Raw genomic sequence first — 23,125 nt, forward strand, 5'->3', positions numbered from 1 at the left:
GCCAGGTAGCTGTGGAGAATAGCCTCTCGCCAGGGACAGAGGTCCCAGGCTCAGCCAGGTAGCTGTGGAGAATAGCCTCTCGCCAGGGACAGAGGTCCCAGGCTCAGCCAGGTAGCTGTGGAGAATAGCCTCTCGCCAGGGACAGAGGTCCCAGGCTCAGCCAGGTAGCTGTGGAGAATAGCCTCTCGCCAGGGACAGAGGTCCCAGGCTCAGCCAGGTAGCTGTGGAGAATAGCCTCTCGCCAGGGACAGAGGTCCCAGGCACAGCCAGGTAGCGCCTTGCTAACATGGCAACATGAGGGTATATTAAATCTTTGGTCTGTAAGTGTAAGTGGATCAGCATCCAGGGGAATACAGTCCACTTCCCTGTATGAGGTCACCAGCTCCTCTATGACCTTGACCTTTGACTTGGTTCCCTGCTCCTGGGTCGTGAACAACTCCCCAAAAAGCTCCCTCGTTGCAGACTTCGTTTGTGGAGGACAACCCCTGTCGTCTACCGTCTTTGGAGAGGGGTTGGCTCCTGTGGCTTGACCCTGCGGAATTAAATGACATGAAAATGACTATCTCTGAAGAGCTTTAAACATATGTTTTGTTGTTAGAAATATATATCAGACACTATTATGACAATTATTACTTTGCAATTAATTGTTAAATCACTAACTAATAAAATAATAAATGTCACATGAACAAAATAAATACAATACCTGTTGTATACTGGTCACAATCTCTGCTGTGAGTTCTGTTTTGAGAGGTTTGCACACTTTGATCAGACTGGCAGAGGAGAGGACGTTGTCATCTTCAAACAAAGTCACAATATCTTTTGACATTCTTCCTCACAGCTTGATCAGTCAGTGTAGAGTACACCGCAACGTTCTGCTCCAGGTATCTCTCGACCATGTCATGGCTTGAATTCCATCTCGTCGGGACACCTTGGATTAGTTTGTGGTTTGGCAGCTCCAGCGTCTCCTGTTTTGTCTTGAAAACATGTGCGGCGGCAGTTGTGCTTTTATGAAAGGATACCACCTTCCTGATCTTTGCGAGAGATTGGATTCACTGACATTTATTTTTGAGATGCAGATGAATAACGTGAGCAAAGCATCTTATCTGTGGCCCCAACTAGTGCACACTGCATTTACAACATTTCTAGCGTTGTCACAGGAATCGTTACATTTTATCCCTCCAACTTCCACACTGCAACAACTTTCCTTCGCTCTTCCCCCAAGTTTACACTGGTGTGACTCCTCTCAAGGGGACGTGTTTTAAGGACATGGCTTTTTTTACCTCCCACTCTGCGGTAATGAATGGAGCCGTTATAGTAAGGTAGCTCTAGACGTCCAACTGTCTGTAGTTAGAGCAACACACCGCGTTTCTGACAATTCGCTCTCAAGTTGTTATTTTTGTATAAGGCAGGTATTAATGTCTGGGCAAAATGTGTACTGGAAGGAATAGTGAAGCGCGGCTCGACCACTTTAAACATGTTTCCTATCGGCAATGAACAGAGCCTACCTGTTGTTATCCACCACTCATTGGCAATCTTTTATTATAGTGTAACAGTATAGCTTCCGTCCCTCTCCTCGCCCCTACCTGGGCTCGAACCAGGAACGCATCGACAACAGCCACCCTCCAAGCAGCGTTACCCATGCAGAGCAAGGGGAACAACCACTCCAAGTCTCAGAGCGAGTGACGTTTGAAGCGCTATTAGCGCGCATCCCGCTAACTAGCTAGCCATTTCACATCGGTTACACCAGCCTCATCTCGGGAGTTGATAGGCTTGAAGTCATAAACAGCTCAATGCTTGAAGCATTGCGAAGAGCTGCTGGCAAAACGCATGAAAGTGCTGTTTGAATGAATGTTTACGAGCCTGGTGCTGCCTACCATCACTCAGACAGACTGCTCTATCAAATCATAGACTTAATTATAACATAATAACACACAGAAATACGAGCCGTAGGTCATTAATATGGTCGAATCCGGAAACTATCATCTCGAGAACAAGACGTTTATTCTTTCAGTGAAATACGTAACCGTTCCGTATTTTATCTAACGGGTGGCATCCATAAGTCTAAATATTCCTGTTACATTGCACAACCTTCAATGGTATGTCATAATAACGCAAAATTATGACAAATTAGGTGGCCCAAACTGTTGCATATACCCCGACTCTGCGTGCAATGAATGCAAGAGAAGTTTCACCTGGTTTAAATTGCCTGCTAACCTGGATTTGTTTTTAGATAAATATGCCGGTTTAAAGATATATACTTCTGTGTATTGATTTTAAGGCATTGATGTTTATGGTTAGGTACACATTGGAGCAACGACAGTCCTTTTTCGCGAATGCGCACCGCATCGATTATATGCAACTCAGGACACGCTAGATAAACTAGTAATATCATCAACCATGAGTATTTAACTAGTGATTGATTGTTTTTTATAAGATAAGTTTAATGCTAGCAACTTACCTTGGCTTACTGCATTCACATAACAGGGAGGCTCCTCGTGGAGTGCAATGAGAGGCAGGTGGTTAGAGCATTGGACTAGTTAACTGTAAGGTTGCAAGATTGAATCCCCCGAGCTGACAATGTAAAAATCTGTCGTTCTGCCCCTGAACAAGGCAGTTAACCCACCGTTCCTAGGCCGTCATTGAAACGAAGAATGTGTTCTTATTAACTGACTTGCCTAGTTAAATAAAGGTGTAAAAAATATATATATTTTAAAATCGGCCTAATCGGTGTCCAAAAATACCGATTTCCGATTGTTATGAAAACGTTAAATCGGCCCTAATTAATCAGTCGACCTCTAATTTTAATATCGAGGAATATTTCACTTACTCTGGTCATAGGAACAGCATGAATTTGTGCATGAATAATACCTAGCTACTAGAGTTTCGCCAGCAGGTTTAAGACTGTGTCCCCTATCTCTGGTCAGCTTCGCCTCTGAGGGTTGCTCCCTCAGATGCAGGTATCTCCAATAAAATGTTTAAAACATTTAAAAAGCAAATTATTTCCATTTATGCTCAGCTGTGCCTTGCAAGTTAATGTTGCATAGACTTACATTTTTTGAAGTCATGTTTTATTTTCTTCTGAGCAGTAGATCTCTGCTTGCTTTTTGACTCCGAAAAATGTTGGGGACCACTGTATTATACAGTATATTATGGTTTGTCTCTGAGGATGTGGCTCTGTTAGCCCCATCCACACTATGGTGCTCAATGGCGCCCCCCTCAGTCTCCACCTGGCATTACTGCTGTAAATCACCGCCACATCAGCATCAATGCATGCATCGAAATGCAACCAGTCATATAGTAGGCCTGTATGGCCTCAGTTCCTTAAAGATGATTCATGTGTTTCTAGATTATTCTGATCATTTTCACATATTGTGTTGTAGTTTTTGGAGCTGTGGCTGGCAACATCTTGTAGTAGCGTGTGAGAGGTCAGGTAACCCTGCATGTATAGAGGTAGTGATCACCTTCTAGGGGTTAACAAGGTGTTTCTGACCGTACAGATGACCCTCCACACACACACGCATACACACTCTCACGGACATACACACTACATAGCTCCTAGAGGAAGAAATATGACAAAACACACACTCTGACATGGCGTGATAATATTGACTCGCCCGTTCAACGATGACTGGACTGAGACAACGACCCAGGCATCTCTAGCTGCCAGTGGGCCACGGCTAAGTAACTCTGTCCTGGGCTTGCCGTGCGGGGACCCCCCATCGAACCCAGTGTTTACTTGTGGATGTCCTCTCCATGTCCCTTTCCCAGGGAATATGGGTCTGTCCCCTGAGCCTCCCAAACAGCCTACTTCCCCTTCCACAACCTCAAAAGCACTGAAAGCTGTGCTTCGATAGCTCCAGACTTGGGCCCATTCTAGAATGGCCATCTACTAACCCCCTCCTCTTGTCCCCTCTTCCTCCTCCCCTCCAGACCATCCTTGTTCAGGTCTGGTACCCCATCACCGTGGCGACCAACTCCAGGGAGCAGAAGAAGATTCTTGCCAAGTACCTGCTGGAGACCTCTGGCAACCTGGACAAGCTGGAGTACAAGCTGCACGACTTCGGCTACAGGGGAGTCTCCTCACAAGAGGTAGAGGAACAGGGTGTGTGTGTGGGGGCGGGGTGTTATATATGGTGCATTCGTAAAGTATTCAGACCCCTCGACTTTCCCCACGTTTTGTTACGATACATACAGCTTTATTCTAAAATCGATTCAATAAATGTCCCTCGTCAATCTACACACAATACCCCATAATGACAAAGTGATTATAAAAAATGCAAAAAACGGATACCTTATTTACATAAGTATTCAGACCCTTTGCTATGAGACTCGAAATTGAGCTCAGGTGCATCCTGTTTCTCTTGATCATCCTTGAGATGTTTCTGCAACTTGATTGGTGTCCACCTGTGGTAACTTCATTTGACTTGACATGATTTGGAAAGGTACACACCTGTCTATATAAGGTACCATGTTGACAGTGCATGTAAGAGCAAAAACCAAGCCTTGAGGTCGAAGGAATTGTCCATAGAGCTTCGAGACAGGATTGTATCAAGGCACAGATCTGGGGAAGGGTACCGAAATATTTCTGCAGCATTGAAGATCCCCAAGAACACTATGTCCTCCATCATTCTTAAATGGAAGAAGTTTGGAACAACCAAGACTCTTCCTAGAGCTGGCTGCCCGGCCAAACTGAGTAATCAGGGGAGAAGGGCCTTGGACAGGGAGGTGACCAAGAACTCGATGGTCACTCTGACAGATCTCAGGAGTTCGTCTGTGGAGATGGGAGCACCTTCCAGAAGGACAACCATCTCTGCAGCACTCCACCAATCAGGCCTTTATGGTAGAGGGGCCAGCCAGAGCCCGGACTTGAACCCGATCGAACAATTGACCTGAAAATAGCTGTGCAGCGACACTCCCCATCCAACCTGAAAGAGATTGAGAGGATCTACAGAGAAGAATGGGAGAAACTCTCCAAATACAGGTGTGCCAAGCTTGTAGAGTCATGCCCAAGAACACTCGAAGCTGTTATCTCTGGCAACGGTGCTTCAACAAAGTACTGAGTAAAGGGTCTGAATACTTATGTAAATGTAATATTTCAGTTTTATTTTTTAAATACATTTGCAAAAATGTCTAAACCTGTTTTTGATTTGTTATTGTGTGTAGATTCGTATATATATTTTTTTCAAATCCATTTTAGAACAGGGCTGTAACGTAACAAAAGGTGGGAAAAGTCTAGGGGTTTAAATACTGTGTGTGTGTGTGTGAGACATTTGACTCACCGTCTCTCTTCCCCATTTCAGACGGCAGGTATCGGAGCCTCCGCCCACCTGGTGAACTTTAAGGGCACAGACACGGTGGCTGGCATCGGCGTGATTAAGAAGTACTACGGCACCAAAGACCCCGTGCCTGGCTTCTCTGTGCCCGCCGCGGAGCACAGGTAATACAGTCGAGACACACAGTGACCACACAGTTAACACACTAACATCTCTTACTTGGTCCCGAATCAATCAAATTACACTTGTATAGGGCTTCTTAGCCCCAGAAAGCAAGCAGGAGGCGGTGGCTTTGTTATCCAAATATCAATTGCATTCACACCACACACACACACACAGGATATTACAGTACGTCTCTAGCTGAGTTGGCTGTACCACTGCTCCACTGCACCGTTCATTTGCCCCGTTGGTTTCTAGGAGTTCGGCTCCAGAGTCCCTGGCCTGGTCACTGTGTTCACGGAATCACGACACAGTCTCACTCCTCTCCATATGATACACACAGTACTCTTGCCCCCCTCCGACCACCACTCTCTGGGTTCTCCGAGGTGGTATCAATGCGTTTAGAGATACACCGCCTCACTTCTTTGCTAATACGGGTAGGCTTGATTTGATAGCATGAAAATAAAGCTCAAATTGTAACTGAGACAAGGGAAATGCACAGATGGATTCAGAAAGAAACTAAAAGGACACCGCTAGCCAGCTACAGTGCACTGTTGTGGACATGAGCTTCTGGAAGTCCAGTCTCTGCAAAGCGTTGATAAGGATGCCCTCTAGTGGTGGTAGTGCAGCTCTACGTGGATGAGTTCACAGGGAGAGGGATACGTTTAGTTGTTGTTGTCTTTAGTAGATCTGATAACTTTGTATTCTCCCTCCTTCTCTCCAGCACCATCACGGCGTGGGGGAAGGACCACGAGCGAGATGCCTTTGAGCACATCGTGAGGCAGTTCCCCAACGTGCCCGTGTCGATCGTCAGTGACAGCTATGACATCTACAACGCCTGTGAGAAGATCTGGGGCGAAGACCTGAGGAGTCTCATTGAGTCGCGCAGCGCTGACGCCCCACTGGTGGTCCGCCCCGACTCAGGGAACCCCCTGGATACTGTGCTGAAGGTAACACTATGCCTAACTAAACCCTAAATCTACCCCCATAAACCCCACATGGTCTGCCCCGACTCAGGGAACCCCCTGGATACCGTGCTGAAGGTAACACTATGCCTAACTAAACCCTAAATCTACCCCCATAAACCCCACATGGTCTGCCCGACTTAGGGATCCCCGTGGATAACGTTCTGAAGGTAGGTCCCAATCAGGTCCGCTGAGAAAGATGCCCACAAATTCAACGTCCATGTTAATCTGCCATTTGATATAAGTGTAGTAATAATAATAATATGCTGTTTAGCAGATGCTTTTATTGTCATGCACACATACATTTTATGTACAGGTGGTCCCAGGAATCCAACCCACTATCCTAGCGTTGTAAGTCCCTTGCACTACCAACTGCGCTACGGAGGGTGCATGATTTGGGTGGTATTTTGAGCTATTACCGGGCTTCTGTAGTTGAGATTGAGCCCTATGGAAGCCCTCTCAGTCGGTCCTGTATGTTCCTCCATTACAGATTTTAGCATTCTTGTTTTTATTTTTTATTTTTTAAACGTTGTGGTTCCTCCACTCAGGTGCTGGAGATCCTGGGGAAGAAGTTTATCCCTACGGAGAACTCCAAAGGCTACAAAGTTCTGCCGCCCTATATCAGAGTTATACAGGGGGACGGAGTGGACATTAACACCCTGCAAGAGGTACACACACACACACACACACAGACACACAGACACACAGACACACAGACACAGACAGACAGACAGACAGACAGACAGACAGACAGACAGTGAGAGTCAGTTTTAACAGACATGTATCAGTTAAACAGACACCTGCCCGCCTGTCCAACATCACTACTCTGGACGGCTCTGACTTAGAATACGTGGACAACTACAAATACCTAGGTGTCTGGTTAGACTGTAAACTCTCCTTCCAGACCCATATCAAACATCTCCAATCCAAAGTTACATCTAGAATTGGCTTCCTATTTCGTAACAAAGCATCCTTCACTCATGCTGCCAAACATACCCTTGTAAAACTGACCATCCTACCAATCCTCGACTTCGGCGATGTCATTTACAAAATAGCCTCCAATACCCTACTCAACAAATTGGATGCAGTCTATCACAGTGCAATCTTTTTTGTCACCAAAGCCTCATATACTACCCACCATTGCGACCTGCACGCTCTCGTTGGCTGGCCCTCGTTTCATACTCGTCGCCAAACCCACTGGCTCCATGTCATCTACAAGACCCTGCTAGGTAAAGTTAAAACCCCCTTATCTCAGCTCGCTGGTCACCATAGCATCATCCACCTGTAGCACGCGCTCCACAGGTATATCTCTGGTCACCCCCAAAACCAATTCTTTCTTTGGCTGCCTCTCCTTCCAGTTCTCTGCTGCCAATGACTGGAACAAACTACAAAAATCTCTGAAACTGGAAACACTTATCTCCCTCACTAGCTTTAAGCACCAACTGTCAGAGCAGCTCACAGATTACTGCTCCTGTACATAGCCCACCTATAATTTAGCCCAAACAACTACCTCTTTCCCTACTGTATTTATTTATTTATTTATTTTGCTCCTTTGCACCCCATTTTTATCTCTACTTTGCACATTCTTCCACTGCAAATATATCATTCCAGTGTTTTACTTGCTATATTGTATTTACTTTGCCACCATGGCCTTTTTTGCCTTTATCTCCCTTATCTAACCTCATTTGCTCACGTCGTATATAGACTTGTTTCTACTGTATTATTGACTGTATGTTTGTTTTACTCCATGTGTAACTCTGTGTCGTTGTATGTGTCGAACTGCTTAGCTTTATCTTGGCCAGGTCGCAATTGTAAATGAGAACTTGTTCTCAACTTGCCTACCTGGTTAAATAAAGGTGAAATAAAAATAAAATAAATCATATCTGTGTGTGTAGATCGTGGAGGGGATGAAGCAGCATAGGTGGAGCATTGAGAACATTGCCTTTGGCTCTGGAGGGGCTCTGCTGCAGAAACTGACCAGGGATCTGCTCAACTGCTCCTTCAAATGCAGCTACGTGGTCACCAATGGCCTGGGGGTGAGCAGAGCATGACACGCTTGCACACACCATCACATACGCATGCATACTATATTACAGTGGGGTCTTAAATGATTGACACTTTTTTTTTAATAAAAATTAGCAGAAATGACTGTATAAAATCAATCATTCAAATACTGAGCTAAATTGTATGCTAAAAAACATTTAGGCATTATTTTATGCTTATGTAATTGCTCAGAGAAGAAAGAGATTTTGTTTAACAAGTAGCGCTTTCATTTTCTCAACAAGGTAGGGGTCAAAATGATTGACACCCTGTTTTCAATACCTCACCTTGCCAGAATAACGGCGCTGAGAACACATTGGGAGGGATCTTAGACCGCTCCTCCATACAGAATCTTCAAATAACCTGGTAATTCATGATGCCGGTAACCAAGGGCCCCAGGACAAGTGGAAGCAAAATATCCCTGTAACATTAGAAATCCACCACCATATTTTACAATGGGGTTCTTTTCTGCTCGCGCGTTCTCATTACGCCACCGAACCCACCACTGGTGTGCGTGGTGAACCAGCTCTATTTTCAGGTCACCTGACCAAAGCACTGGTTCCGATTTCAAGTGCCAATGCTCTTTAGCAAACCTAATTTGTTGGATGAACACAATCCGGTCGATGAATACACTTCCTGCAGGTATTTGTTTCCTATAATTCGGTTAATTATCAGTTAATTGTTACATTTATTTCAGGCTTTTGTTCATTGAGACCATATTGCAGGTCATATATATTTTAAACCTGTGCGGGCTGGTAAGAGTTTGAGTATACCCTACTAAATAAATGAATGCTAATTTCGCAGCCTATAGCCTATTTGATTCTGGGAGTTGTTTATGTAAGGTTCAATTAAACAATTTGATTATCGAGCGATATTCAATGTATGTCAGCTTTAGGCTTTCAATTAGAAGACTCTTATTTTCACAGTGTGAGATAAGAAGATAAGGTTCTTAATTCATGCCATGCTTTCCTTTTATCCAAATGTTGAATGGACATGCAGACAAATCAATTCATACGGGACAGGGGAATAGCCTATAGTACTCTGGAGTCAACGGGAAAGGGGAATAGCCTATAGTACTCTGGAGTCAACGGGAAAGGGGAATAGCCTATAGTACTCTGGAGTCTACGGGAAAGGGGAATAGCCTATAGTACTCTGGAGTCTACGGGAAAGGGGAATAGCCTATAGTACTCTGGAGTCTACGGGAAAGGGGAATAGCCTATAGTACTCTGGAGTCTACGGGAAAGGGGAATAGCCTATAGTACTCTGGAGTCTACGGGAAAGGGGAATAGCCTATAGTACTCTGGAGTCTACGGGAAAGGGGAATAGCCTATAGTACTCTGGAGTCTACGGGAAAGGGGAATAGCCTATAGTACTCTGGAGTCTACGGGAAAGGGGAATAGCCTATAGTACTCTGGAGTCTACGGGAAAGGGGAATAGCCTATAGGGAGTCTAAAAGGGGAATAGCCTATAGTACTCTGGAGTCTACGGGAAAGGGGAATAGCCTATAGTACTCTGGAGTCTACGGGAAAGGGGAATAGCCTATAGTACTCTGGAGTCTACGGGAAAGGGGAATAGCCTATAGTACTCTGGAGTCTACGGGAAAGGGGAATAGCCTATAGTACTCTGGAGTCTACGGGAAAGGGGAATAGCCTATAGTACTCTGGAGAAAGGGGAATAGCCTATAGTACTCTGGAGTCTACGGGAAAGGGGAATAGCCTATAGTACTCTGGAGTCTACGGGAAAGGGGAATAGCCTATAGTACTCTGGAGTCTACGGGAAAGGGGAATAGCCTATAGTACTCTGGAGTCTACGGGAAAGGGGAATAGCCTATAGTACTCTGGAGTCTACGGGAAAGGGGAATAGCCTATAGTACTCTGAAGTCTACGGGAAAGGGGAATAGCCTATAGTACTCTGGAGTCAACGGGAAAGGGGAATAGCCTATAGTACTCTGGAGTCAACGGGAAAGGGGAATAGCCTATAGTACTCTGGAGAAAGGGGAATAGCCTATAGTACTCTGGAGTCTACGGGAAAGGGGAATAGCCTATAGTACTCTGGAGTCAACGGGAAAGGGGAATAGCCTATAGTACTCTGGAGAAAGTCTATAGTACTCTGGAGTCAACGGGAAAGGAGAATAGCCTATAGTACTCTGGAGAAAGGGGAATAGCCTATAGTACTCTGGAGTCTACGGGAAAGGGAATAGCCTATAGTACTCTGGAGTCTACGGGAAAGGGGAATAGCCTATAGTACTCTGGAGAAAGGGGAATGGCCTATAGTACTCTGAAGTCTACGGAAAGGGGAATAGCCTATAGTACTCTGGAGTCTACGGAAAGGGGAATAGCCTATAGTACTCTGAAGTCTACGGGAAAGGGGAATAGCCTATAGTACTCTGGAGTCAATGGGAAAGGGGAATAGCCTATAGTACTCTGGAGTCAACGGGAAAGGGGAATAGCCTATAGTACTCTGGAGAAAGGGGAATAGCCTATAGTACTCTGGAGTCTACGGGAAAGGGGAATAGCCTATAGTACTCTGGAGTCAACGGGAAAGGAGAATAGCCTATAGTACTCTGGAGAAAGGGGAATAGCCTATAGTACTCTGGAGTCAACGGGAAAGGGGAATAGCCTATAGTACCTATAGTACTCTGGAGTCTACGGGAAAGGGAATAGCCTATAGTACTCTGAAGTCTACGGGAAAGGGGAATAGCCTATAGTACTCTGGAGTCTAAAAGGGGAATAGCCTATAGTACTCTGGAGTCTACGGGAAAGGGAATAGCCTATAGTACTCTGGAGTCTACGGGAAAGGGGAATAGCCTATAGTACTCTGGAGTCCTAGCCTATAGTACTCTGGAGTCTACGGGAAAGGGGAATAGCCTATAGTACTCTGGAGTCTACGGGAAAGGGGAATAGCCTATAGTACTCTGGAGTCTACGGGAAAGGGGAATAGCCTATAGTACTCTGGAGTCTACGGGAAAGGGGAATAGCCTATAGTACTCTGGAGTCTACGGGAAAGGGGAATAGCCTATAGTACTCTGGAGTCTACGGGAAAGGGAATAGCCTATAGTACTCTGGAGTCTACGGGAAAGGGGAATAGCCTATAGTACTCTGGAGTCTACGGGAAAGGGGAATAGCCTATAGTACTCTGGAGTCTACGGAAAGGGGAATAGCCTATAGTACTCTGGAGAAAGGGGAATAGCCTATAGTACTCTGGAGTCTACGGGAAAGGGGAATAGCCTATAGTACTCTGGAGTCTACGGGAAAGGGGAATAGCCTATAGTACTCTGGAGTCTACGGGAAAGGGAATAGCCTATAGTACTCTGGAGTCTACGGGAAAGGGGAATAGCCTATAGTACTCTGGAGTCTACGGGAAAGGGGAATAGCCTATAGTACTCTGAAGTCTACGGGAAAGGGAATAGCCTATAGTACTCTGGAGTCAACGGGAAAGGGAATAGCCTATAGTACTCTGGAGTCAACGGGAAAGGGGAATAGCCTATAGTACTCTGGAGAAAGGGGAATAGCCTATAGTACTCTGGAAAGGGGAATAGCCTATAGTACTCTGGAGTCAACGGGAGAATAGCCTATAGTACTCTGGAGAAAGGGGAATAGCCTATAGTACTCTGGAGTCAACGGGAAAGGAGAATAGCCTATAGTACTCTGGAGAAGGGGAATAGCCTATAGTACTCTGGAGTCTACGGGAAAGGGGAATAGCCTATAGTACTCTGGAGTCTACGGGAAAGGGAATAGCCTATAGTACTCTGGAGAAAGTCCTATAGTACTCTGAAACGGGAAAGGGAATAGCCTATAGTACTCTGGAGTCTACGGGAAAGGGGAATAGCCTATAGTACTCTGGAGTCAACGGGAAAGGAGAATAGCCTATAGTACTCTGGAGAAAGGGGAATAGCCTATAGTACTCTGGAGTCAACGGGAAAATAGCCTATAGTACTCTGGAGAAAGGGGAATAGCCTATAGTACTCTGGAGTCTAGGGAAAGGGGAATAGCCTATAGTACTCTGGAGTCTACGGGAAAGGGAAATAGCCTATAGTACTCTGGAGTCTACGGGAAAGGGGAATAGCCTATAGTACTCTGGAGTCTACGGAAAGGGAATAGCCTATAGTACTCTGGAGTCTACGGGAAAGGGGAATAGCCTATAGTACTCTGGAGTCTACGGAAAGGGGAAATAGCCTATAGTACTCTGGAGTCTACGGGAAAGGGGAATAGCCTATAGTACTCTGGAGTCTACGGGAAAGGAGAATAGCCTATAGTACTCTGGAGTCTACGGGAAAGGGGAATAGCCTATAGTACTCTGGAGTCTACGGGAAAGGGGAATAGCCTATAGTACTCTGGAGTCTACGGGAAAGGGGAATAGCCTATAGTACTCTGGAGTCTACGGGAAAGGGGAATAGCCTATAGTACTCTGGAGTCTACGGGAAAGGGAATAGCCTATAGTACTCTGGAGAAAGGGGGAATAGCCTATAGTACTCTGGAGTCTACGGGAAAGGGGAATAGCCTATAGTACTCTGGAGTCTACGGGAAAGGGGAATAGCCTATAGTACTCTGGAGTCTACGGGAAAGGGGAATAGCCTATAGTACTCTGGAGTCTACGGGAAAGGGGAATAGCCTATAGTACTCTGGAGTCTACGGGAAAGGGGAATAGCCTATAGTACTCTGAAGTCTACGGGAAAGGGGAATAGCCTATAGTACTCTGGAGTCAACGGGAAAGGGAATAGCCTATAGTACTCTGGAGTCAACGGGAAAGGGAATAGCCTATAGTACTCTGGAGAAAGGGGAATAGCCTATAGTACTCTGGAGTCTACGGGAAAGGGGAATAGCCTATAGTACTCTGGAGTCAACGGGAAAGGAGAATAGCCTATAGTACTCTGGAGAAAGGGGAATAGCCTATAGTACTCTGGAGTCAACGGGAAAGGAGAATAGCCTATAGTACTCTGGAGAAAGGGGAATAGCCTATAGTACTCTGGAGTCTACGGGAAAGGGGAATAGCCTATAGTACTCTGGAGTCTACGGGAAAGGGGAATAGCCTATAGTACTCTGGAGAAAGGGGAATGGCCTATAGTACTCTGAAGTCTACGGGAAAGGGGAATAGCCTATAGTACTCTGGAGTCTACGGGAAAGGGGAATAGCCTATAGTACTCTGAAGTCTACGGAAAGGGGAATAGCCTATAGTACTCTGGAGTCAATGGGAAAGGGGAATAGCCTATAGTACTCTGGAGTCAACGGGAAAGGGGAATAGCCTATAGTACTCTGGAGAAAGGGGAATAGCCTATAGTACTCTGGAGTCTACGGGAAAGGGGAATAGCCTATAGTACTCTGGAGTCAACGGGAAAGGAGAATAGCCTATAGTACTCTGGAGAAAGGGGAATAGCCTATAGTACTCTGGAGTCAACGGGAAAGGAGAATAGCCTATAGTACTCTGGAGAAAGGGGAATAGCCTATAGTACTCTGGAGTCTACGGGAAAGGGAATAGCCTATAGTACTCTGGAGTCAACGGGAAAGGGGAATAGCCTATAGTACTCTGGAGTCAACGGGAAAGGGAATAGCCTATAGTACTCTGAAGTCTACGGGAAAGGGAATAGCCTATAGTACTCTGGAGTCAACGGGAAAGGGAATAGCCTATAGTACTCTGAAGTCTACGGGAAAGGGGAATAGCCTATAGTACTCTGGAGTCTACGGGAAAGGGGAATAGCCTATAGTACTCTGGAGTCTACGGGAAAGGGGAATAGCCTATAGTACTCTGGAGTCTACGGGAAAGGGGAATAGCCTATAGTACTCTGGAGTCTACGGGAAAGGGGAATAGCCTATAGTACTCTGGAGTCTACGGGAAAGGGAATAGCCTATAGTACTCTGGAGTCTACGGGAAAGGGGAATAGCCTATAGTACTCTGGAGTCTACGGGAAAGGGGAATAGCCTATAGTACTCTGGAGTCTACGGGAAAGGGGAATAGCCTATAGTACTCTGGAGTCTACGGGAAAGGGGAATAGCCTATAGTACTCTGGAGTCTACGGGAAAGGGGAATAGCCTATAGTACTCTGGAGTCTACGGGAAAGGGGAATAGCCTATAGTACTCTGGAGTCTACGGGAAAGGGGAATAGCCTATAGTACTCTGGAGTCAACGGGAAAGGGAATAGCCTATAGTACTCTGGAGTCTACTAGCCTATAGTACTCTGGAGTCTACGGGAAAGGGAATAGCCTATAGTACTCTGGAGTCTACGGGAAAGGGGAATAGCCTATAGTACTCTGGAGTCTACGGGAAAGGGGAATAGCCTATAGTACTCTGGAGTCTACGGGAAAGGGGAATAGCCTATAGTACTCTGGAGTCTACGGGAAAGGGGAATAGCCTATAGTACTCTGGAGTCTACGGGAAAGGGGAATAGCCTATAGTACTCTGGAGTCTACGGGAAAGGGGAATAGCCTATAGTACTCTGGAGTCTACGGGAAAGGGGAATAGCCTATAGTACTCTGGAGTCTACGGGAAAGGGGAATAGCCTATAGTACTCTGGAGTCAACGGGAAAGGGGAATAGCCTATAGTACTCTGGAGTCTACGGGAAAGGGGAATAGCCTATAGTACTCTGGAGTCAACGGGAAAGGAGAATAGCCTATAGTACTCTGAAGTCTACGGGAAAGGAGAATAGCCTATAGTACTCTGGAGTCTACGGGAAAGGGGAATAGCCTATAGTACTCTGGAGTCAACGGGAAAGGAGAATAGCCTATAGTACTCTGGAGTCTACGGGAAAGGGAATAGCCTAAAGTACTCTGGAGTCTACGGGAAAGGGAATAGCCTATAGTACTCTGGAGTCTACGGGAAAGGAGAATAGCCTATAGTACTCTGGAGAAAGGGGAATAGCCTATAGTACTCTGGAGTCTACGGGAAAGGGGAATAGCCTATAGTACTCTGGAGTCTACGGGAAAGGGGAATAGCCTATAGTACTCTGGAGTCTACGGGAAAGGGGAATAGCCTATAGTACTCTGGAGTCTACGGGAAAGGGAATAGCCTATAGTACTCTGGAGTCTACGGGAAAGCCTATAGTACTCTGGAGTCTACGGGAAAGGGGAATAGCCTATAGTACTCTGGAGTCTACGGGAAAGGGGAATAGCCTATAGTACTCTGGAGTCTACGGGAAAGGGGAATAGCCTATAGTACTCTGGAGTCTACGGGAAAGGGGAATAGCCTATAGTACTCTGGAGTCTACGGGAAAGGGAATAGCCTATAGTACTCTGGAGTCAACGGAAAGGGGAATAGCCTATAGTACTCTGGAGTCTACGGGAAAGGGGAATAGCCTATAGTACTCTGGAGTCAACGGGAAAGGAGAATAGCCTATAGTACTCTGAAGTCTACGGGAAAGGAGAATAGCCTATAGTACTCTGGAGTCTACGGGAAAGGGGAATAGCCTATAGTACTCTGGAGTCAACGGGAAAGGAGAATAGCCTATAGTACTCTGGAGTCTACGGGAAAGGGGAATAGCCTATAGTACTCTGGAGTCTACGGGAAAGGGGAATAGCCTATAGTACTCTGGAGTCTACGGGAAAGGAGAATAGCCTATAGTACTCTGGAGAAAGGGGAATAGCCTATAGTACTCTGGAGTCTACGGGAAAGGGGAATAGCCTATAGTACTCTGGAGTCTACGGGAAAGGGGAATAGCCTATAGTACTCTGGAGTCTACGGGAAAGGGGAATAGCCTATAGTACTCTGGAGTCTACGGGAAAGGGGAATAGCCTATAGTACTCTGGAGTCAACGGGAAAGGGGAATAGCCTATAGTACTCTGGAGTCTACGGGAAAGGGGAATAGCCTATAGTACTCTGGAGTCTACGGGAAAGGGAATGGCCTATAGTACTCTGGAGTCAACGGGAAAGGAGAATAGCCTATAGTACTCTGGAGTCTACGGGAAAGGGGAATAGCCTATAGTACTCTGGAGTCAACGGGAAAGGAGAATAGCCTATAGTACTCTGGAGTCTACGGGAAAGGGGAATAGCCTATAGTACTCTGGAGTCTACGGGAAAGGGGAATAGCCTATAGTACTCTGGAGTCAACGGGAAAGGAGAATAGCCTATAGTACTCTGGAGTCTACGGGAAAGGGGAATAGCCTATAGTACTCTGGAGTCTACGGGAAAGGGGAATAGCCTATAGTACTCTGGAGTCTACGGGAAAGGAGAATAGCCTATAGTACTCTGGAGAAAGGGGAATAGCCTATAGTACTCTGGAGTCTACGGGAAAGGGGAATAGCCTATAGTACTCTGGAGTCTACGGGAAAGGGGAATAGCCTATAGTACTCTGGAGTCTACGGGAAAGGGGAATAGCCTATAGTACTCTGGAGTCTACGGGAAAGGGGAATAGCCTATAGTACTCTGGAGTCTACGGGAAAGGGGAATAGCCTATAGTACTCTGGAGTCTACGGGAAAGGGGAATAGCCTATAGTACTCTGGAGTCTACGGGAAAGGGGAATAGCCTATAGTACTCTGGAGTCAACGGGAAAGGAGAATAGCCTATAGTACTCTGAAGTCTACGGGAAAGGAGAATAGCCTATAGTACTCTGGAGTCTACGGGAAAGGGGAATAGCCTATAGTACTCTGGAGTCTACGGGAAAGGGGAATAGCCTATAGTACTCTGGAGTCTACGGGAAAGGGGAATAGCCTATAGTACTCTGGAGAAAGGGGAATAGCCTATAGTACTCTGGAGAAAGGGGAATAGCCTATAGTACTCTGGAGTCAACGGGAAAGGGGAATAGCCTATAGTACTCTGGAGTCAACGGGAAAGGGGAATAGCCTATAGTACTCTGGAGCCAACAATAGAATAAATTATTATTTGGCGGGTGGGTCGTGGTTGCGGAGAAAAATCTACCCTGATGCCAGGTGGGGCTCGGAATTGACGTGGCTGGCGAGAGCATCTCCAAAAAAAACTGTCCCGTGCAGGACTCTTAACACAGACACACATCCTACCTCCACTGGAAGGAGAAGTGTAACTGTTTTAAATTTTGGTGCCAGGTGAATGTGTTCAAGGACCCGGTGGCGGACCCAAACAAAAGGTCAAAGAAAGGTCGTCTGTCTCTGCACCGGACAGCGAGCGGGGACTTTGTCACTCTGGAGGAGGGCAAGGGAGACCTGGAGGAGTACGGCGTGGTGAGTTGAGTCCACATATCATATCTTACTCCCACTCAATGCATTCCAATAGCCTTTTGTTGTTTTAGTTATTGAGGTTTGTCAAATGTGACCCTTTGAGGTTATTTAATGAGACTCTTCACTGACATTTATTTGTTATTTTCCCTCGCTCCCTCCTCTCCCTCTCCAGGACCTGTTACACACAGTGTTTCAGAATGGGAAAATTGTCAAGACGTACACATTCGATGACGTCAGAGACAATGCCAAGATAACGGACAGTGACCTCAAGGAGCTCCTCCACTGAGGGGCCGCTGACGCCTGAACCTCTGACCTCCAACACCCCACCGGAGGCGGCATATTGCCAATGACCCCTTCCCTCAACCTCCACCCACCCTCCCAGAAGCACTGTCCTCCACTGGAGAGGAGAGTAGACCCCCCACACACACACACACACACACAAACACACAAACACGTCCAAACCCACACCTGAGTGAAGGCCAAGGGATAGAGAAAGTAGTGAGTGAATGAGGAAAGGGAGAGAGGAGTGAGTGAAACCAGTAAGTGATAAAGGAAGTTGAGTGAGATAAATGAGAGTGAAAGAGATGTAAACAAACACACTGACTACCCTGTGTTGTGTGTACAGAGCTGTTTAAAGTAATTAATCGTCTATTTAGCATTGTCTTTTAGTGGTGGGTGGAATGATATCGTGGGATAGAAATCATTTAAACTGCGGTTACGTTAGTGTTTATCTGACCAAGTGTCGCTATAAACTGATCACAGGAAAGGAGATACTGTTTCTACTGTGTTCAGGAAAGTTCCAGAACGTTGTGTGGTTCTAGAACTGAGAGGTATATGTTTAATGTTCCTGAGTGTGGATGTTTGTGTGTGCGTGCTGACAGTTTCTTCCTCGTAAAGGAACGTTGTATTCCTTTATGCAAATGAATGTGCTGATCAGGGGAACACATACTCTACCTTTTTTAAGTTGTTGGCCTTTTTTAAACACATTTGTCCCCAGGTCTTTAGAAGACACTGCCCACACGTGGGGCAAGTCGCCATCTAGAAGCCAACTAATCATGTTGCTAAAACACTGTCTGCAGAACTGCAGGACACAGTCTGTATGTCTGAAATGGCACCCTATTCCCTTTATAGTGCACTTTTTTTGACCAGTAAAAACTAGTACACCGTATAGGGAATAGGGTGCCATTTTGGACTCGCGGAGTCCAATCTCTCTGTTTGTGGCTCCTTTTTTTTTTTTTTGTGTAAAAGTACAAATATTTGTTACACATACATTTTTCTTTGCTTTAAAGAACAAGAAGGCATTTGTCTCTGATATTGAATTATGGGGAACATTTCCGTAGAGCTTGATTTGACTATTTTGATACCGTCTTGGTTGGTTCTTACCTCAGAAATCATCATTTGTTATGACAGAAGTTAAATATTGGCAGAATATTTGCAGTAAATCTTCATATTTACAAGGGATGTGGCCAAACTGTCTTCTCACGTGTATATAACGACTGAATTATACTGCGAGAGGACAGAGTAGGGAGAAATAGTGTTATTATTATTTTTGTGTAATTCCCATTTTCTAACAGAATCTTCCACACTGCTTGTTTGTTGTATGACGTGTTATGTCAGGTTTTAGCAAATGTTTGTTTGTGTGTAGAATAGTGTTACATTTCAGGTAACTTTTCCAGAAACCCAGATTGAAAGATTCCGGGAATCAAGGAAGGAATACGCAGGGAATCCAGAATCCTCCAAACAGGATTTCGTGATTACTGGAATTTTGCAATCCTGGTGTAGTCTTGTGTGAATGCTGTATTGAAAATAATACTTGTGATTTCTATTTTTGTTTTGTTATATGTTGGTTGTCCCATATTATCTGATATTTTAAACTAACATTACTGTTGAAATGTCTACATATTAAAAGCACCATCCTGTCGATTTGAAATGTTTGATGGAATATATATATATTTTGGTGTATTTTACCCCCTTTTTCTCCCCAATTTTGTGATATCCAATTACGATCTTGTCTGATCACTGCAACTCCCCAACGAGCTTGGGAGAGGCGAAGGTCGACTCATGCGTCCTCTGGAACATGACCTGCCAATCCGCGCTTCTTAACACCCGCCCGCTGAACCCCGGAAGCCAGCTGCACCAATGTTTCGGAGTAAACAACGCTTAACTGACAACCAAAGTCAACCTACTGGCGCCCGGCCCTGCTACAAGGAGTAGCTAGAGCACGATGAGCCAAGTAAAGCGCCCCCCGGCTAAACCCTCCCCTAACCTGGGCAAATTGTGTGACTCCCGGTCACGGCCGGTTCTGACAGCCTGGGATCGAACCCGGGTCTGTAGTGACGCCTCAAGCACTGCGCTGCAGTGCCTTAGACCGCAGCTCCACTCAGGAGGCCCTTGATTTAATATTTTGTTATACAAGGGAATATCTTCTCTAGCGTCTGTCAAATCAGTATAATATGGTTTCCTTAATGCATTAGCATTTAATTAAATAATATTGATATCACATGTTGGAAAATTAAATAATTACAATTTGTGTGAATCTTTGGATAATAAACTATTTGTGTTCTATTCTGTTTAATGGCTGGGCCCCTCCAATGGGCCCCTCATGATTGAGTTCCATAGACATCATATATTCATTCATATGTTTGTCATTGGTAAAGGCAGATAGTCATCTGCACCAGTATTTTCCTCAAGAGTTGTACTGTACAATTCAGTGGAGGCCAGAAGGGGAGGACCATCCTCCTCAGTGAATTTCATAGAGCATTTATATTGTAAAACATTTAAAAAGTTATCCTTTTTAGATATAACTATACTAAATATAATCATGTCACCAAAATAACAGATTAAAACACTTTTGCAAAGGTCTACAGTAGCCTCAACAGCACTCTGTAGGTTTGCACTGTTGTGTCGTTGGAGGACAGCTGGCTTCCATCCTCCTGTGATGGACATTTTTATCTTGTGAAAAGACAGCCTTGAAAATGTTCGTCTTGTCTTGGTGGGGGGGTGGGGGACACACAACCTCCTCCTTAGGACGATCTGGCAGAACGCCCAGAGTATGTTCTTTAAGTTAAAGATAGGAGACATAGCTAGACACATGCAGGAACCAACCCTATGAACTATGCACATTTAACATGTCTGTAACCAGTATCTAAGGTATAACGGGACTGCATTGATTTGTTTGGAACTTCTCGTGCGTGCTGATAATAAAGAATGATTCATTGAAGATTGACTTTGAGTGTCCCTGTGTAGAATTTCTACAACTATTTGGCGTCACAAACAGGATGATTGATTCGGCCTGCAGAGTTTTCCAGTTGGGGGTACATTTTATGAAGCGTGAGGGGAAATTCCTGTCTGACCAAAAGAGGACGAGGAGCCACCCAGACCAGACCCGTACTCTGAGCTGCCCAGGAGGTGACGCATCATCCACAAACAAACGAGGGACACGGCAACTGATTTCAGAAAGTACATTTAAATGAATTTGTATTAAAAATATATAGATTTTTATTATAATAATAAAACGTAGCATAAAAATGGAGGATACCACTAGTCTTAAGTCAAGTCGTAGCACGAATCGAATGTTGATGTGGATGTGAGTTGTGTGTGTCATGAATGTGGATGTGAAAGTTGTGTGTGTGTGGAGTTACTGAGTGAAAGTGTGTGTGTTATTCTATATGTATGCGGCAAGACTATAGAGGCCATAACATTTATGACTATATAAACTATTGATACTGTGGATGCTGTATGGACTATAGAGGAACCATTGCAGTAATGCATATGACAGAAGAAGGCTGGAGTGTCCACCACGCCCATGGTCTGAGACTACTAATAATAGCACCTGTTATTGTTGTTTTATATGTATAGGGAGTAGCGTTCTACGGGCATTTCTGGGAATTGTCTTTGTGGTCTGGGACCACTGTACCATTGTCTCTGGGAGGCTAGAGAACCGTTGAAGACACATATGGTGCATAGGATGCACATGGAGTGGTGTGGATGTGAATACCTAAGTATAGTTATATAGGGAAAAGTGAATGTAAAGATATGAACGAAAGATATGTCTATTCCCGAATATACTGTTAAGTAGAACACTAGAGTGAATATTTAAACCGCTGAAAGAATAGAACACTGGTGTAGAGGAGGAGTTTGTGATGTAACACAAGTGTATAATAGGTCACTAGAGATAAACACAACATAATATGGAGTGTAATGGGTTACGGGAGATCTGATGAAGTAACAAATGAACGTACGTAAAGTGGTGTAAAGAATATTCTGAGAAATGTTCAGAGTGGTCCCTTTATGGATCATTTGATAAAGATAAGATAAGGGTAAAGATAAGATAAGGGTAAAGATAAGATAAGGTTAAAGATAAGATAAGGGTAAAGATAAGATTAGGTTAAAGATAAGATAAGGGTAAAGATAAGATAAGGTTAAAGATAAGATAAGGGTAAAGATAAGGTTAAAGCATTGTACGGGACTTGCCCCTAACCAATAAAACTACAAATGCTCATGAGATATCCTCCACCCTGGTAATACATAGGGCTGTGCAATGTAGTCAGCTGGTGATTGGCAAGCAAACAATATGACTACATGTACAGTAATTTACCGTTAATGAACATAAACACATTTAGCATCTCCTGGCTTCCATACACACCCTCCAAGACATTTTAAAATGTCTAATAAATACATTTAATATAGCCTACACAGTCACAATAAATACAGTATTTATTTTAGACAGGTCTAAATAAGCATGATATGAAGGAAATGTAGACTATTTCAGAAGAAAAGAATAGCATACTCTGAGTTGTCCTTATTTTAGGTCCTGATGTGGCTATGCCATATGACTGTGTGGCTACACTAGTTTATTTAGCAGACAAGATTTTCTTATAATTCCGTGGCATTATTTTATAGTATGAAGAATACATTTGAACAAAACTGAATAAAATAGAAGCATTGTCTCCAAACGATTTGAGGGAGTGCACCCACGGGGCTATTCTATGTTGAGCGGTTAACAAAGAAATGGGTGCTCCTATATGGTAAATTTAATATAACTTTAGTTGTTCTACAAACATTGGGCTATATGTTTTGATTTTGACAATACATTGTAAGGCTGCATGGTGAGATTCTAATGATGACTTGAATAAAGTTGCTTGAAAGGCATGAGCTCTGCTTTGTTTTTTTTTCCTGCGCAGGCTGTACACACTCCAATAGTCTCTCATTCACAATTTGACAAGCACTTGATAATGCCTCGAATTTCACGGCTGGCATCCCCTTTGTGACGGTAATGTACCCGAAACAAATCCTTGCCTTTTGCGGCACGGATAGATCTCAAATTAATACAACCACTTGCATCAAAACACCTTACGCAATGTGGTTGACGCAACAGATCACAACGTTTAGTTTAAAATGTTGATAAACTATTAGGCTATTTCTTCACATTATAAGCGCAGCAATGCGCACATTGTAGTAGGCTGTAATCGCAAATGTTCCATTAGCGGATTATCAAAAGTAACCGATTATCAAGTGACCGCAAATGCAATTGTGCATGTAATGTTTTTATTATAAAGGTGCATTTT

General features: G+C 44.7%; 1 protein-coding gene across 1 annotated transcript in view; it reads left to right on the forward strand.

Annotated features, from left to right (window-relative positions):
• Positions 1-19,481, forward strand: part of LOC118392341 (nicotinamide phosphoribosyltransferase) — a 31,145-nt gene extending 11,664 nt beyond the window's left edge. Inside the window, exons 5-11 of the mRNA XM_035784252.2 lie at positions 3,931-4,089; positions 5,301-5,437; positions 6,157-6,382; positions 6,946-7,065; positions 8,293-8,433; positions 17,427-17,561; positions 17,731-19,481. Coding sequence (XP_035640145.1) covers positions 3,931-4,089; positions 5,301-5,437; positions 6,157-6,382; positions 6,946-7,065; positions 8,293-8,433; positions 17,427-17,561; positions 17,731-17,844 — 1,032 coding nt within the window. The 3' untranslated portion in view covers positions 17,845-19,481. The remainder of the gene's footprint in view (positions 1-3,930; positions 4,090-5,300; positions 5,438-6,156; positions 6,383-6,945; positions 7,066-8,292; positions 8,434-17,426; positions 17,562-17,730) is intronic.
• The last annotated feature ends 3,644 nt before the right edge of the window (positions 19,482-23,125 follow it).

This window comes from Oncorhynchus keta, chromosome 33, assembly GCF_023373465.1.
Source record: "Oncorhynchus keta strain PuntledgeMale-10-30-2019 chromosome 33, Oket_V2, whole genome shotgun sequence".
NCBI classification, from domain to species: Eukaryota; Metazoa; Chordata; class Actinopteri; order Salmoniformes; family Salmonidae; genus Oncorhynchus; species Oncorhynchus keta.